At 37.3% G+C, this 17,151-nt stretch overlaps 1 protein-coding gene across 1 annotated transcript in view; it reads right to left on the bottom strand.

Moving 5' to 3' along the window:
• The window catches only part of LOC145993744 (nose resistant to fluoxetine protein 6-like), a 64,691-nt gene that overhangs the window by 32,739 nt on the left and 14,801 nt on the right, over positions 1-17,151 (bottom strand). Inside the window, exons 6-8 of the mRNA XM_083129496.1 lie at positions 16,023-16,183; positions 11,020-11,188; positions 7,421-7,614 (exon numbers count right to left, since the gene is read on the bottom strand). Of these exons, the coding sequence (XP_082985622.1) occupies positions 7,421-7,614; positions 11,020-11,188; positions 16,023-16,183 (524 nt within the window). The remainder of the gene's footprint in view (positions 1-7,420; positions 7,615-11,019; positions 11,189-16,022; positions 16,184-17,151) is intronic.

Raw genomic sequence — 17,151 nt, forward strand, 5'->3', positions numbered from 1 at the left:
CTCAGATTCAGTGTTGAGGTTTTCAAGCTTTGTGATTTGTTGCTGGACACTGACAAGTGTATCTACAATCCCAGGCAGGCGAGTTTCTTGTACATTTGTCAAATCACTTTGCACTGCTGCTATTGTACCTTCAAGATGGGTTATGGTACTTTGAATTTTTCCAAAATCTTTATATGTTTCAAGTTGCAGCTTAATATTTGCTACACTCCGAGTTATTGAATTCAAAGTATCAGAAGATGGCAAATTGTTCATAAAATTTTCAAGTGTCTCAATTTTTTCTTTAACCTCGGCTATGGCATTGTGCAGAGGATCCAGATTAGGTATCTGGAGTGACTGAATCTGTTCTTTTAGAGTGGAAATGACTAGATCAAAATCTTCTTGTGATTTTATGCTTTTGACAATTGTTTGGAGCTGTGTCTGGACATTATTTATCTGCTCTTCCAATTGCTGTTTCAATTGCTCGGAATTGGTGGCCTGGGTCTTAAATTTGGCTTGAAGAGCTGCTACAGCTTCTTCTAAACTTTGAAAATTATCTAATGTTGCCAAATCAGTATATTTCTGAAGCAGCACTTTGAGTTCAGAATCAATTTTAAGAAGAGGGTCCATGCATTGTGATTGTAAATTTGTAATTTCTAATTGAAGACTGGCATTGAGTGTGGTTTGTAAAGCTTGTAAATCACTTCTTAATTTCTTGACTCTGACATCAAGCATCAGAATCTCATCACTGTGATCTTCATGTCTTGTATGGCCAAATATATCATTAGGCATTTTCTTTTAGTGGTTATTTATTATAGAGTATCTGATTCTTAATTCTATAAAAAAGGGTATAAGCTTGTCATAGGATCCAGGGACCTCAATATATAAGCAGTCACCAGCAGAAACAGTATATACAGTGCCAGAAACCATGTTTGAGTGCTTAATTCTATAAATATTTCTCCCTACTGAAATCTTGACATCACCCTCGGGAGTTGTAATAAATTGCAATTGCCCACCTACAGGTAATTGGTAATGATTTAAATTATTGTTAAATATGTACAATGTTTTGCCTGTTTCTTCATCAACATCTGTAAGTATGCTGTTCAGATGAATAATTAACAAGCCACTCAGTTTAGACATTACAGATTGTAAATCAGGAGAGGGTTGTGGTGTGGGCAGGTCCATAATAGCCTGTTTTTTGAACCCAAATAAGTTCATAGGCATGTTTATTTATTTCAAATCATGCTCTGGAATTGGGCATTGATTTCCACTTTTCAAATCACAATGCCCCCAAGGCAAAGTATGTGTGCCACATGATAAAATGCATCTCTTATCATCATGTGGGTCCAGGGCCACTTTTGTTACAATATTTGAAGTCAGCAAGTGATTCTCACTCTGAATTCTATTTTCTGATGTTCTAATTGAATTCTGTGATTTGATGCAATTTTTATAATCTTCAAATACAAGCTCTTTTTCCACAGTAACTCTGCCAATGCCCTTGGCCTTTTTGACAACAGCACTACATGTTTTAAAACTGTACATCTTGGCACTTAACCCAGCAAATTCCACAATAACATCGCCAAGTGTCTCATCTTTTAACTTGCCAGGCACCTTTTTGTTGTGGTGTTGTTGAATCTTTGTATGTTCAGTGGTATCAAAATATTTAAACAATTCAGGCTGTGACATATCTTGATAAACATCTTCTGTTTGAATTTCAAGAATAAAACTATCCGTGTCCATGTACAATAATTTTACACGATCACCGTAAAAAGGTTTCAGCACATCATAATACAATATTAACATATGTAATTTGGACAATTCCAATATCACAGCCCCTACATAAATAGGTTTATCAAACTTAATCTTTGTTTTCATCATGTTGAAAAGTGCCATGTGCTCATCATAAATTTTTCTGTAATTGAAGTTGGGCTTTGCAACCAATTTTTTGCTCCGGCTGGGGTCAGTAATTATTTTAACATCGGTATGTTTTCTGACATTTTCAATAGTTTTGCCATAGACAGAATTCACCATCAATTTAAACAAGCTCTTATCAAATTGGCTCTTTGCAGATGTTCGAAGCTCCGTGTTTGTATCAATGTATGGTTTCAACCATTCTGAGTGCCTGAACCTCAAGACTTTGCCAACTTTGGTTACTTGAACACCATGTTTCATCAGGAACTGGAGGGTTTTGTAATATATGACATAGCCTTGTTTCGGCTCCAGGGTCATCATGAGCTTCTTCTGTTTAGAACCAGGTGGGCACTGAACCTCGGGAATTGGGGGCAGATCAGAAAATTTGTTGTGCAAATGATCAGGAATTTTCTGATTAGTTTCTAAGAATAGGCCATATTCACTGTCATCAAAATTCTGAAGATCTTCAATTTTGAAATTATCAACCCACTCAAGCTCTGCATATGGCAGTTTTTGCATCATGGCGTGACCATAGAGGTTGTTTGCATCCACATAAAGTATATAATTTGATGGCCGTGCTGGATCATAATCAGGCATATGCTTGTTATTTGCTCTGGCATATCTCTGGGAACATTGCACCATCCCTCCTCTTATACCTTTCTCCATAAACAGATACTTATCTTGATCGTGGATTAGATCCAATTGCATTTTAGTTTTGAAAAACATTGCAGACCATGCTAGGCCCGGAGCACTGAAAAAATACACTGGGTCCAGTCCATAATTTTGCATGGAAGATTTTCTGAATGTCTGGATTATATCAGCTAAGAGGGTCACATCAAGTTTCAAATAAGCCATGTGATAATCACCAAATGTCTTGCATTTTAAACTCTTCCACATCAATTTGGCATGGTGATAATCTTCATCAGTGATTCCAGATCCTCTGATTTTGCTGTAAAATGCTTCTTGTGGTGGCAGGGAACACTCATCAAATTTAGAAAAACCTGTAACATAGTCATATGGATATACACCCTTCCGCCTAATTAATTTCAGGTCCTGATTTGGAAACAATGCACGTGTGATTTTCAAGTCATCATCAGATAATTGAGAGGCCAGTGTGGCCAGGCTAGCAGATAAAAATCTGTAAGAATCAAGAAATCTTATGTGAATAGGAACACCATCAACTTTAATTATCTTGCTAATAGATATATATTTCTCATCATTTTCAGCTAAAATATTTAAATTCTGCTTCTCAAACCCCTCGTACCTGATCAAATGATGGAAATCATAATTGGATGCTCCATGGCAAAATATGGGGACAAATCTTGGTCTCTTGATCTGAATATTACAGCTATTACACAGGGCCTGTTTATATCGACCATCTGTATGAGAATGGTGATGAACCTTGATATTTGTATCTGAAAATTCACAATCACATACCGGGCATTTTTCTGCATTGTTGAAATCCTCAATCTGTTCCTCTGTTAAAGGCAACATAGGCTTTGATATTATTAAGATGTTAGATGCTATGTCACGGCACTCATTTTCTATTCTATGTGCAAATTCTTTGATGGCATCTGGTCCCATGTATGAATATTCTTTAGTAACAACACCATCCTGTACAACCATATAACAAAAACTGGAAGGTTCATGTAGCTGGTATGGTGTACTTGAAGATTCTTCTGGATCTGGGCTACAGAATGCAAGAGATTTGAGGTTCGATTCGAAATCACAGACAATATATACAGGGTGTTCCAATAAGGCCTCATATTTTTTGAATTTGCAATTTTCACTTGGATTGGGCATCACCATATGAACAGGTTTATGGTTGCCACAATATTTCAGATGCTCAATTAACTTGTTTTTTGCAATTTCTGCATTTTTTTCACGAATCCCATTTACCATTTTTTGACCATCAAATACAGTTAAACATCTTCTGCACAACTTGAATATTGTATTGGATTTGTCTAGTTGTGTTCTCACTAAAGCTTGAAGATTATGTATTAGAGTGTAATGGTATGTATCATCCTCTTCAATTAAGAGCAGATCAATCGGAATTGCAGCTTCATCATCAATTGTACTGATTCTGAGAGGTGCTATCGGGCAATTGCCAGTGGAACAAATAAATACATTAATAGATAATTGTTTGCCGTTGATGTGCCTGGCCCTTTTTTCAAATTTATCAATATTCGGAATAGACATTGGATATTCCAAACCCTCCATTACATCATCAAAATCGTGCTCATGCTGTTTGTAATAAGTTATTCTCTCAGGATTCCTTGAAACTGGATACAAGGCAGCTAATATACACCACAAAAAGCATTTCTGGTCGGTGTTTTTTATATTGACCACGGCTCTTTTGTTTTTGATATTGGCAGGTAATGGCAAATATGTAGATCCTTGTAATGGGCTGAATTCAGAAATATGAACATATAACTTGTGTGATGAACCGCATAGGCTCCATCCTGACTCTTTTGCCGCAAATTCAGAGTGTTTGATATTTAATTGATCTATCAAATTGCCTATTATTGTGTCTGAATTTGAATTTGAATATACAGGTACAGTTTCTGTTATGTGGGGCTGTGTAAATTTTGTGCCGTTTGGTTTCTTATATTGTACAAACAATTTGAGAGAGAGCTTATAAGATCCATTTTGTGCATTAAGAATTGCCTGCAGATCAGAATTTATACTGTTCAAGAAATTCTCAATGCCACATCTTGGCTCTGATACAAACCGGTAATCCCTAAGTTGGGCATTAAAACTGCTATGTATGGGTGCATAGCGTGGCTGCTTTGCAGGTGAAGCATTAACAGGTGCTTCGTGTTTTCTTTTCAGACCAGAAGTAGATGGTTGCGGGGGCAATGCTGATGACTGTACATAAGAATTACACTTATGCCATTTGTAATATGCCTTGCTTAATATTTTATGGCATCTTGGACATATTTTCATGGCCTTTCTGCATTTCCTAGAGTTACAAATACGGCAATGCCTAGCCCAATGAGAACTAGATATATTTTTATTACACTGATTGCAATATTTTTGTTTTGGCATTTTTTTCTTGTTGTTTATTATATAAGATTTTCTGGGCTTCAATTCCAAACTTTATACTTAATAAAAATATCAGTTGGGTTCAGCAGTTAATGGCTGAGCTGGTGCTTTTATACCCAAACAACAGCAGTAACTAGGTTTTGGTGATAGTTTTGCTGATGTACAACACACTTCACCAGGTTTAAAACCTCATCTCTATATCAACTAAATACAATTCAAAATTGGATTTTGAACTGTGCAATAAATATTCTGTAAGTCTCACTTGTGTTTATATTAACAGAACAAGACAAAACCAGAATTGTATTCAGGATTGCATGTTTTCATACAAAAAAGCCATATTTTTGACAAGTTTATAAACAACAATCATACAGATATAACTTTTACACACATGGCCGAATCTGTCTGAGCAGAGGAGAAAGAAGTGTTATTCTCATAGGTGAAAAATCGTATGTTTATGATGTGAGAAATGAGAGGGTCACGGAGCAGTTCTAGAGACCCGATTCAAACACAGAAACCCCTTTGATTACAAAGCAATAATACCAACACTTTGCTGTCAGAGAGGTCCCAGACACTCTACCAGCTTTGAAACCTCAACTGTATTATCAGCTAACAGTGAATATCTCATGTGTGGACAGTTGTACATATTTCAATCTTTTATCAGGACTCGAACCCAAAGCCCCTTACAATGCAACAATATTAACACTTCTCAATATGGAATATGCCCACATTTTACTGGGTTCTGAGACCCTTATGCAGACAAAATTGGATTTTGAACTGCCATAATATTTTCTAAGTCTTTGCCTAGGCTCATATTATCAGAATAGAATTGCTTTTAGCACGAGGGGGGTACAGTTCATTGCCACTGTGTGAAAATATGTTTTTATCGATTTTATCTTTGTTACATTTTCCTTGTTACGGACATGTTACACGCACAGAAAGATTAATGACCTCTTCAGTGAATCACACAGAAAAATCATTATTATTCCCTTCTAGCGTGTCTCTTGCGTGCCGGCAAAGCATGCAAACAATTAACTATGCTTACCCGCTCTTCTCCTATTGTATGGTTGAGCGAGTGGTTATAAAACATGAAAAAATAGGAAAACTGAGAAATTCAGTTTTTATACAATATATTATTGTAAAACATTTTTACCAAGATTTCAGATTTGGGGGCTATCAACTAACAATAATTATTCAAAATCTCACTTGTGGACATATTATTTTGCCACATGTTTTCAATCTTTTATCAGGACTCGAACCCAAAGCCCCTTGTTTACAAGACAACAATATTAACATTTTGCCATCAGGAGAGGCTTTGCATTTTATCAGGACTCAAACCCGAGCCTTTTGCTTACAAAGCAACAATATTAACATTTTGCCATCAGGAGAGGCTTCACATTTTATCAGGACTCAAACCCAGAGGCCTCCTGATTGCAAGGCAATAAAAACCATGCACCACACTCCACTGGGCCTCAGAACCCAGTAACTATAAGCTTTATATTAATATACATGGCAGAATCAATCTGAGCTACACTAGAATTCAATTCCTGGGATTTTGACAGAAAAACACACTATAAGCAATAAGATCATACGGGAACTTGGCATAATTTTAAGTATAAGCAAATCTGTCTGAGAGGCTTTCACCCTTTCTACACTAGAATTCAAAATTCTTAAAATTAAGAGCATATCACACTGGAAGAATAGGGGTATAGGCCCCTCTTGGCTTTGTCTTAAGTACGGGTAAATCTATCTGTTGAGCCCTCGCCTTTTCTACACTAGAAATTCAGAATTTCTTAAAAATCAGAGCATATCACACCTGAAAAATTGGGGTATAGGCCTCTCTTGGCTTTGTTTTAAGTATAAGCAAATCTGATTGTTCAATCAAATAGCCTCGCCTTTTCTACACTTGTAAGTGGCACTGTCCGTAGTATCAATACAACTACTGAAGTGCCTTTTGTAAGTGTAGACAAATCAATCTGAGGGGGTTCATACTTTCCGAGAAATTCCCGAGGGCATTTTTACAAAAATCTTTGATTAGGCAGGGTTCCACACTTGAGCAAAAAGCTCATATGGGCATGTTGAGCAAGTTTTAAGTGTAGCAAATCTGCATGAGAGGGGTTCATACTTTCCGGTCCTGGTTGTATATACGTTTATACTACTAATGACATAAGACTTGTAACTTACTCAATACCTTGGGTACGATACGATACGTATATTCAAATTTATATTAAAAAAATGTTGCTTCTCCCGTTTTTGTAAATGAACAGGCAAACCGTTAAATTTTAACGGTAGAATATTGTATTTCTGCGGTAATTCCTAAGAGTGTAGTTAGGGAGATACTTGATCAAGTTTCGGGATAAGTGGCGAGTGCTTGAATCTATTAATATGGAGACAGTGCAGTAGGTGGGGAGGGGGATGTTTTATTACAATTTTAATAACTGGGAGCACTGATTGAATATATTTAAACAATTACGTTCTTCCCTGTACTTACGGGAAATATGGCATTGCAGTCATATCCAGGTCTCCTGCGTAAGTGATCATAAACGGTGCAATGATTGAGACCACGAAAAGAAACCCCGTCAATATCTTCCCTTTCTTTGGATATTTCCACAGGGACAACACGACAAGGGGTGAGATCAGGTAGTAGTGGAAATCAGAGGCCACGTACCATGTTTGCATCATGCACTGTGAAGAAAGAATACAACATAAAATTTATTGCACATTAACAAACAATTTAACAGCGTTTTCCACAGAACGCTATCATATTCTAAGTTGCTACTGTGGATATTAGTGTGTTGCATAGAGAGGATTTCGCTCCAGGGCCAAATAGTTCGCAAGGATGACGCTAGATAGCGTACGGTATGCGTATTTACAAACCCTAGAGTGCTGTAGAACCAGAGGAATAGTCCCTTATTGGCTGCGCTCCGGAAGTGTTTATGTTCTGCTTCCATTGTTCCTTGTTTGTTTGTTGTCAGGAAAAAAAAAAGAATGGAAACATCAGTATTATATTTATTTAGTAATAAAGTTTGTGATGAAGTTGTTGAAATTATGTGAACATATATATATATATTTGTGTGGGAAAATGCTATTCAACCTTTTTCTTGTGATAAAAATCAACATGAAGCCATCGAAAAATAACAATGTTGAATATTTCTGAAAGCGCTTGAAATATATGTGAAGTGATTAATTAGCCTACTGTATTATATGAGAAAAATTTTCATATCTTCAAATGCTAAAAACGTCATTTCTGTATAACTAACCATGTACGTGAGATAGTAAATATACAATAGGTGCGTAATGGCAACGGATGTTTATTCCTATGATAATATTTCTGAAATTTTACATTTAATTCTCGCAAATGGGACAGTTGGATTTATAATGCAGCTAATATATAACAGAGAATATGTTGAACGAACCCAAATGTACGGCAAATTTTGCAAAGCAAAGAATAAATCAAAAACTCAATATGCTGAGCAAGCCAGAATTTATATTATTTATTTTAAAACATAAAACTAAACAGCATATTGAGTTTTTGACTATAATGGAAACAAGGCTTAATGGTGTTATAAAAGAATAAATATCACAAAAATGCTGAATAATGTTGAAAATTGGAACATCATTCCTTTTCAAGAAGAGTTTTGCTGTTCTGTCTTTCAAAACATTAATTTTAAAAATGTGCTAAAATTTAACTTAATTTTAAAGGGTTTCTTAACTTGTTGTGATGGATCTATGAAATCTTCACTGAAAAATTTGAACCCTACCCTCTTAACATTTTCTCTATTTTCTTTGAAGGAACAATACATAATGAAAAGTTTCCGGAATGAAAGCCAATCAGAAGCCAGATATCGCTGGAGGTTCTGCAGCACTATAGGGTTTGTAAATACGCGTACGGTATTGACAGCTTCTTCGCCCAACCGAATATCGCACTAACAGGCAAAACGAGCGGTATACACTCGAAGCCCAGTAGTACACGTACAGAAGGTTGTTCGCTTTATATCCGACCATTTTTGACGGGTACTCACCTTAAGAGATACCGCGCCGCCACCACCGATCATGTTCTATTGGACCCCCAGCATTGTGGACTATCGCCCGGCATCGCAGTTTCCATTGCAGCAAGCTCCGGCGCAGGACAGTCATGGGAATTCTGTCCCACTCCTCCCTGCAAGCTTTCCATAGACCATCCAGGGTGCGCGGGCGGCGATGTTGAAGACGTCGATCCAACAGTCCATTGGACTGGCATCTGGACTTTTCACAGGAATGTCTTCAAACGGAATGACACGAATTCCTAATTCCTCTGCCATTTCCTGATAAAAACGTAGTGATGTTCTGGCGGTATTATTCGAACCCTTGTCCATATGGATCATCACCTGATTCGCGTCCATTCCATACAATTTTGGGATGTCTCTCCGATAGATAAGTGTCAGAATGGAGTCTTGGAAGTATCTGGCATTCACCTTGTCCACCTTGCGTATCATCAACTTACCCTCATATCCGAATCCCGTCACAACCATAAAGCCACGAGGGAAACTTTCCCTGCACTGACGAACAAAGTTGCTGCGCCCCTTGCCGTCAATGTCACGGTATGTGATCGCCTGAATGTGTGACCACCAGCAGTGAGATGGACATATGATTCATCCATTGTGACAACTTTCTTCCATTTGGAACCCGCCAGGTACTTTTCATACAGTTTCACAATGCGTACGTATGAAAACTTAGCATGGAAAACGGCCATTACGTAACCCTCCCAATACCGGTTGATTTTCGGCGCCATTTGATAACATTCACTACCAGCACTCACTCACCTACAAGGTCAGACACAACACTGCTCCCGACAGCAGACCCATAGTTCCAGCATGATACGCCAGGTGGCAGCACCGAATCGACAATGGTCTGATATAAAGCGAACAACCTCTGTATAACCGTAACTTGTCTGTAATAGTGGGCACTCAAATATGGATCGTGAAGTGAAAGACACAGTGAAATTAAAACTTAAGTGAATATAGGTATCATCTCCATGTTTAAAATGTAGTTTAGTCTATCTTATCAATACATAGTGCTATATGAAAATGAAACAGATGATTGTGGGCTGAAACTATCAATTCCATTGTATACGCCTGATAGTGAGACTTGCGAGCGAGTAGGAGCGAGCGAGATTGAATCCATATCCAATCTAATGGCGACAGTAGTGGCAGAAAATGGAAGTAAAACAAACCAAATCAATCAATCTATCTTACTTCTCTTTCTCTCCCTCTGCTTTACTTCTCCCTTCCTGTATTTTCTATATTTATTACCCTATAGGTCTCTTCCCCCTCTATCTTTTTCCTCTTTACTTTTGCCCTCTCGATGCCCCTCTCCCCTCTCTGTCTCTTTTTCTCTCACTCTGTCAGTGTTTCCAATCCCTCCATCTCTCTTTTTCTCATTCAATTTCGTTTTCTCTTTCTTTTTCACTCTCCCTCTCTTATCCTTTTCGTTTTCACTCTTTCCTTTGTCTCTTCCCCCTCTCTCCTCTCTTTTTAAATATGCATTCCTTCTCTCGCTTCCTCTTCCTTTGTTCTCTGTTTCTGCCTGCCCCCCCCCTTTGTTGTCGCCTTGAAATCAAGGAGTCCCGGGTTCTATACCTGGTGGAAGCACATAGTGGTTCGGATACCAGTTTAAACTGTAGATCCAGTCACGATTAGCCTTACTGTGCATAAAGTGAACTTAAACATCAATCAATCTCTTTCTCTGCCCGTTTCTCCCTCTCCCTCTCTCTCTTTCTTCCTACTCTGTCTCTCGGTCTTTTCCCATTTTTCTTATTCTTGCTCTCTCGCTACCTCCCCGCTTTTCTCCCTTACTTTTCCTATTTCCCCTCCCTGCCTTATCTCTTTCTCTCTTGTTCTATCAGTCTCTATCTCTGTCGTTCATTTTCTCTCGCTCGCTCTCTCTCCGTCTCTCTCGAATTCTTTCTGATTCCATCTCTGCCTATTATAAAATTTCATTAAATAGAATTCGAAGATTTTCCCACATAACCATAACACATTTTACCAACATATATAACACATATAATTATCCACAGTATCATGAAAATTAATAAAAATAAACTTTACTCGCCATGTTTTCTACGTCGAGGTAATTTTGCAAATAAAACACATTTATCCACCAATTCTTGACGCAAGCGTCAGTCATTTTTACGAATTCCCTATTCCAAAGTGGGCCATTATCGATACAAGGCAATATAGTAGCATATAGGGCTATCGTGAATAAGTATACGGGCCACAATCTGAAACAATATACAAATTAATAACACAAAAAAAGTGTAACAAAATTCAAAAATTTTAAAATTTTTAAAAATTTTAAAGTTCATGCTACAACGTCCCCCGGTTGTACACCTGTCGTCAGAAAGTTAGTCCGCTACTCATTTAGTCGAGAATATGAGAATCTTTGCATATCATCAGGGCTTGCTGGGTAGAAAAGAAACACAACACAGTATTCGAAGTTAGACGCAGTTTTATAATCACTTATATTTCCTATCGTATGTGGACTTACAAGCAAGGTACAGATTTGCTTACGTTTCTGCCTGAAGAGGAACAATTCTGTAGCATATTAAATCACATCACAATCACTAAACACACTTGCATATAGAATTAACGTTGGACAAGACAAACGTATATACACGAAAGTTTCTGTACTTAATTATTATTACCGAGTATAGCCAGAATGAAACGAAAATAATTACAAATTAAACTTTTCGGGCATTCCATTAACCGTTACCACGTTTCTGTTGATTTTTCACCTCCACCTGTTTTCTAACTGAGTCTGTCGTCAGGTGAAAAACTTTCAGGTGGGTTCACTTCCTCTGCTGAGATGAGAAAGTGACGTCAACACGAACAGATTATGACCTATTTCTAAACATACACACAAGTTCCAACCACAACTGTATCAATCTAACTATAGTTGTATGTTACAACTTGCACATTATTTGAAGTAACAAACCTTTTTAAAATCTTAATTCCTTACAAATATAAAACCTTAAACTCTCAGGTTCGTTACAATGCTCTGTTGATAACATATTCAAAACGTTTCATAGTAATGAGAGTATAAATGTTGTGCATGTAATCTGGAGTTGGTTGCATGTTATTTTATTCAGTGAAATTATTTCCAGTACAGCAGATTTTAAACCGGAACGAAACAATAGTAAAACCACAGATAAACGCCCAGAAGTGAAATCAGGCGCATCCTAGCGGACGATTCCATAACTCCTTGCAGACAGTAATGCATAGTGCAAAAGGTTTGCTGCCTGAGTTCAATATCTGCCTATAATACTTTCATTTGTTGTAAAACTGTAGACTAATGTTAACAAAGAAAACTAAACAAATGTATGCAAAGATTGAACAGTACTCAGTTTCACAATAGCATTACGTATGTACAGTGTTTTGTAAGTTGGTGATAAAAAGACGATTCAGAGCTGAAGATATGTATTTGGTTTGAGATGATGTTGAACTGATTAGGTAGTCTATGGAATAATGAACGTTGTATGAGAGTCAGGGAGTTGCAGTGTGGAAAGTTTCCTTGTTCTGTGTTTTATATCCAGGCACTTTGAGGGAAATTCGTTTAGTGGGATGCTAAACATTAACTTTCAACTAATGAGCTCTTGTAATAATTTGATATCTCTAATGTATCTACGAGATTCTGGGATATTGATGTGTAAGTTATCAAGCACATCTATCTTGGATAGGTGTGTCACGACCGGTACTCTATATCGAACGATGGAGAGGAAAAAGCTAGAACACTGTCGATCCGAGGTATGAGAATGGACAGCCATGTTGCAGATGTTTTCCGAGTATTGCAGAATGGGGGATACAAAAGTTTTGAAGTAATGGAAAATGTTTTCGGGTTATTGATTTCGATAGCATACGCATTGCCTTTTTAGTGCCGATTGAGATGTGAGTTTCGAAAGTGAGCTTTGAATCTATAAGGATACCAAGATCTTGATGATGTGCTTCTTTCCATTTAGGACAGTCATTAAATGTACGAGGATAAGTAAATAAGTAGGTCACAAACGTTTATTAAATAAATACTAAGTGAGATACTGACTTGAAAACCGTTTTTATTTTTCAACATAATCTCCACCCACATTGATAAACTTATCCCATTGCATTGTCAGTCCCCCAAAACGGTCTTTGGGCTGCTGTCCCAACCACAGTCGTACCTCACATTCAATATTTTTACCACCCACGAAACGTTTGCCACCATCGTGCGCACACTTTTCGGAAATTCAAACTATCATGCATTATGCTGTATCGCAAGAACACCCTATGGTAATTGCCATGCTGTTTATAGTTCCTGTAAGCTCGTCATAGGCGTGCGCAGACCCTCTGATAGGGGGAAGGGGGAGGTGACACTGTATATATATATATATATATATATATATACACACACACACACAGTATATAATGCAGCAACATAGAGGCACCATAACGAATTAATAAATTGTCTCTGAAATGTGCCGCGCTCCTTTCTCTACAAACAATTGTGTTCATGCATTTAAGACAAAACAGTTTATCAACAAGTGTCTGAATTACTTAGTAGCTATAAATTCTCTCTCTGGTAATTTAGAACGCATTACAGAAAACAATGAAATTGCAAGCGAAGCGAGAAAGAAAATTTTTAGATCCAAATTTTTGCACAAGATATTTCATGGGGCGCCATGGCATTCTGTTTTACAATTTCTTTCATTTAGATCGTTCGGCTCCCAGGGCCAACTACCACCGCCCCTTAGCTAAGGCTCTGAACTTGTAAGACTGTAAGAAAAGCAGAAACTGCGAGTGAAGCGAGCGTAAAAGTTTTACGAAATGTATTTTTATTTGTATAAAATTTGATATCGAGGGGGCAATTTCCCTTTGTGCCGCCCTGCAGGTGCTCTTGGCCGTCTGGAAGAAATAATGTAAGAGAGACGTGAAAAATAAATCCATCTTGAGTACCCTTTTGTCCTGCTATTCTTAGATTCTACTAGTCTTGCTTTCATTTACTTCAATGTTTGCCCCCCTTGCAACCCTAGAATTGATTTCCGTCCAAGGTTGGGGAGGGGAAATGCCGATTGCCCTCCCTGTGATTGCGCCATTACACCTCTTTCCCCTGTTGTTGCTTTGAACTTTAATCGGCTTGAAAATACTTTATATTCTTTAAGAGTATAATATCGTTTTATAACGGCTATAAGATTCCTCTACACTAAATTTATAGGTGAAAGTATAATAATGTAGGGACATGGACAGCTCGAAGAGGGAGCAAGGATGACCACACCTTGCAACGTGCCACCACTCGTAACTACAGGATATGGAGATCCGAATAGGCAACACACCGCTTCTTGCTCCAGCTGGTCAGTTGGGAGCACCAGTTCTCACCCAGGGATCGGGATTAAGACGATCCACCCTTCCTCCAGGAAGGAAATCACCGAATTGCCACACGTGACAGTAAATAAAATTCAAATACTTTATAATTAAAATGGCCAAAATCTATAATCACGAATCGCGCGCGTACATACTGATTCGCACAAGTTAAAAGTTAAAATTTGTTGGGTCATGCACGCTTTCAGGCAGTGATAAGCAATTTATTTAACACGAGAGTCCGCTCACCGCCTTCACAGTTAATAGCAAGTCCTCAACTGCTACCTCAAGCGCGAGGCGCAGCATAACAGATTGTTCTAACTTACAATACAAACTCATAACATAAAATAATACAAGAAAAACTGATAATTTATATAACATATTAATGTTAATTAGCGATAGTAAGTTAAAATTCAGGTTGGCAACAATTAAAAATGCCAACGTGGAAGTTTTTACATCGCCAGAAACACGAAGCGTGGTTCTCCCACTCCTAACATAAACAACCAATAGGAAAACGTTATTTTATTGAAAACGAGGGAGAAATACTTTGCTATAATATTACAAAATTAAACTATATAGAAATAACTAAACTGATTTTATCAAATAAATCATATTTGCCCTTGCACATAAAAATGATTAAATAAAGATTTAGTTAATAACGAAGATAAATTACTTCAATCTTGTACATTGTTGAACAAAAATCGACATTAAGAAGAAATGTATTTAACTTGTGCTTAAACAACAAAATTTGAGTGAAAGCTAGAAATAATCCTAGCCATTTTGGATTTCAAAAACAATGAAAACGTTGCATGTTTTATTGGGGATAATTATTAGCCTATAAATTCTGAATAAATGTTGCAAAAATACGCGAATAATATTATAACATAAGATAAAATTTAAATATATACATGAATTATGAAAACAATTAAGTATAAATAATTTATTCCAAGTTCATAACTTGAAAGTATACGAATAAAATAAATGCCACTATACACCTTAAATCTGCCTAACATGGCGGTCGTTACAACCTCCCCCTTAGAAATCGAGTGTCAACCTAAAAGTATATATTTCACACGTACAATTTGATTTCAGTCATAGTAATTTACATTAATGCTACAATTTCAAATTCAAGTGGTGTCTTTTGGAGGTGGCACCATATTATCAGGGTGATATAATACCCCTAGGAAAAATACCTTGTTTGTCCCTCCTTGGAAAAAATCTGAGGACGTCCATGATTAGAGGAGCAATTGCCCTTCCTTGCCCCCCCGCCATTACCCCCCCCCCCCCCCGGTGCGTACGCCTATGGCTCGAATCATCTCCACGCGTACCATCCCCACGTACATACAGTCCTCGAGCACGGTCGCCATTTTTAAACTGAGTTGCCCATGCGTGCATCTGCTATCTAGCGACTGCTAACTGCATCAAGCTGAATTGTGCTGCCACCTAATGACGCCTTTAGAAACTACTCACTCCTATCAGCCATCCCACATCAGTTTGTGACCTATTTACTGACTCCCCTCGTATATTTACCTTGAAGAATGTTTTCACGAGTAAGAAAAAACGAAATTATACTATCATATTTACACTTGTTGAAAAAATATATATAAAATATTACCAAATATTATCTCACTATTACTTCATAACTTGACTGTGTTTAGCACAGACTCTAAAACAGTTTAAACATTTTAGAACTATGTATTTGTGCCATGTTCATGTAAAAGTGAAACGTACCTGATGAGGCGATGTGCCACGAACAAGAAGAACTTGAATTTCTTCCCATTCTTCAAAGCTTCCATGATGTAGTATCCACATAGAAATCCACTCATCACAAAAAAAGTGTCCAAAATACACGTTGCATTCAAACCAAGTTGAGAAATGGGATACTGGTATACCTGAAAACATCCAGCCGAGGCTTAAGAATGGAGTTAAATGTTTTTCGAATGTTCTTGTTTGAATTCAATTTGTAAAGTTTGCTGTGTTCATAGAAGTTCGCAAGTATATCGTTATTGGTTTTGTTAAGTTGTTTACAAGTCGTCTGTGGCAACCTTGTCACGAGCCCCTGAAAGTTATGCAAGTTTTTCTATTCATTATTTGTTATGTTGGATTGCATATGTACAGGATATAATTTGGAGTAATGTTTATCAGGAAGAGTCACTCGTTTTCATATCTACCAGCACCCTTCTACTGTAGTTTTTGAACTACCTGTGTACATATATGTGTGTGTGTGTGTGGGGGGGTGTACATTACAACACATATATGTGCAAAACGTTCTAGTGACAAGCATAGGCGTAGCTACGGGGTGTGCCGGGTGTGCCTAGGCACACCCTAATGGGCTTCTTTATCAAAGAGAATTAAAGACAGATATTTCAACGAGAGAAAATAAGCGGCAGTTTGTAAGAAGTTGAAAATGTCATTACTTGGTACAAACATGTGCATTATCGCTGATGAAACGAGTGTCTATAGATTTTCGATTTTTTGATGTCATTGGAGAAAGATGATATTTACTGAATTATACTCTGTACTACAGCGCTTTTCTTCTATACCTGTCACAAGCTGCACGTGTGAGAGAGAGCTTTCTCCAAGCTTACCCAAGTTAAAACTAAATTAAGAGCAACTCAGAAGCAGGATAGATTGGAAGCCCTGCTCTTGCTATTTGTGGAACAGGAAAAAGCTGTCTATTGATGTAAATGAAGTTATTGATGAGTTTAAGAACATTGTACATTTTGACAGACGTCTCTTGTTATAGATGACGTGTATTTTGATGTATTTGTTTGCATTTATGAACATTTTGTGTGTGTGTAATTTCTATGGAATTTGATTTTTTCTACTACATATATTCAGAAATTTTCAACACTGTCAA

Source organism: Lepisma saccharinum, chromosome 10 (genome assembly GCF_977018435.1).
Source record: "Lepisma saccharinum chromosome 10, izLepSacc3.1, whole genome shotgun sequence".
NCBI classification, from domain to species: Eukaryota; Metazoa; Arthropoda; class Insecta; order Zygentoma; family Lepismatidae; genus Lepisma; species Lepisma saccharinum.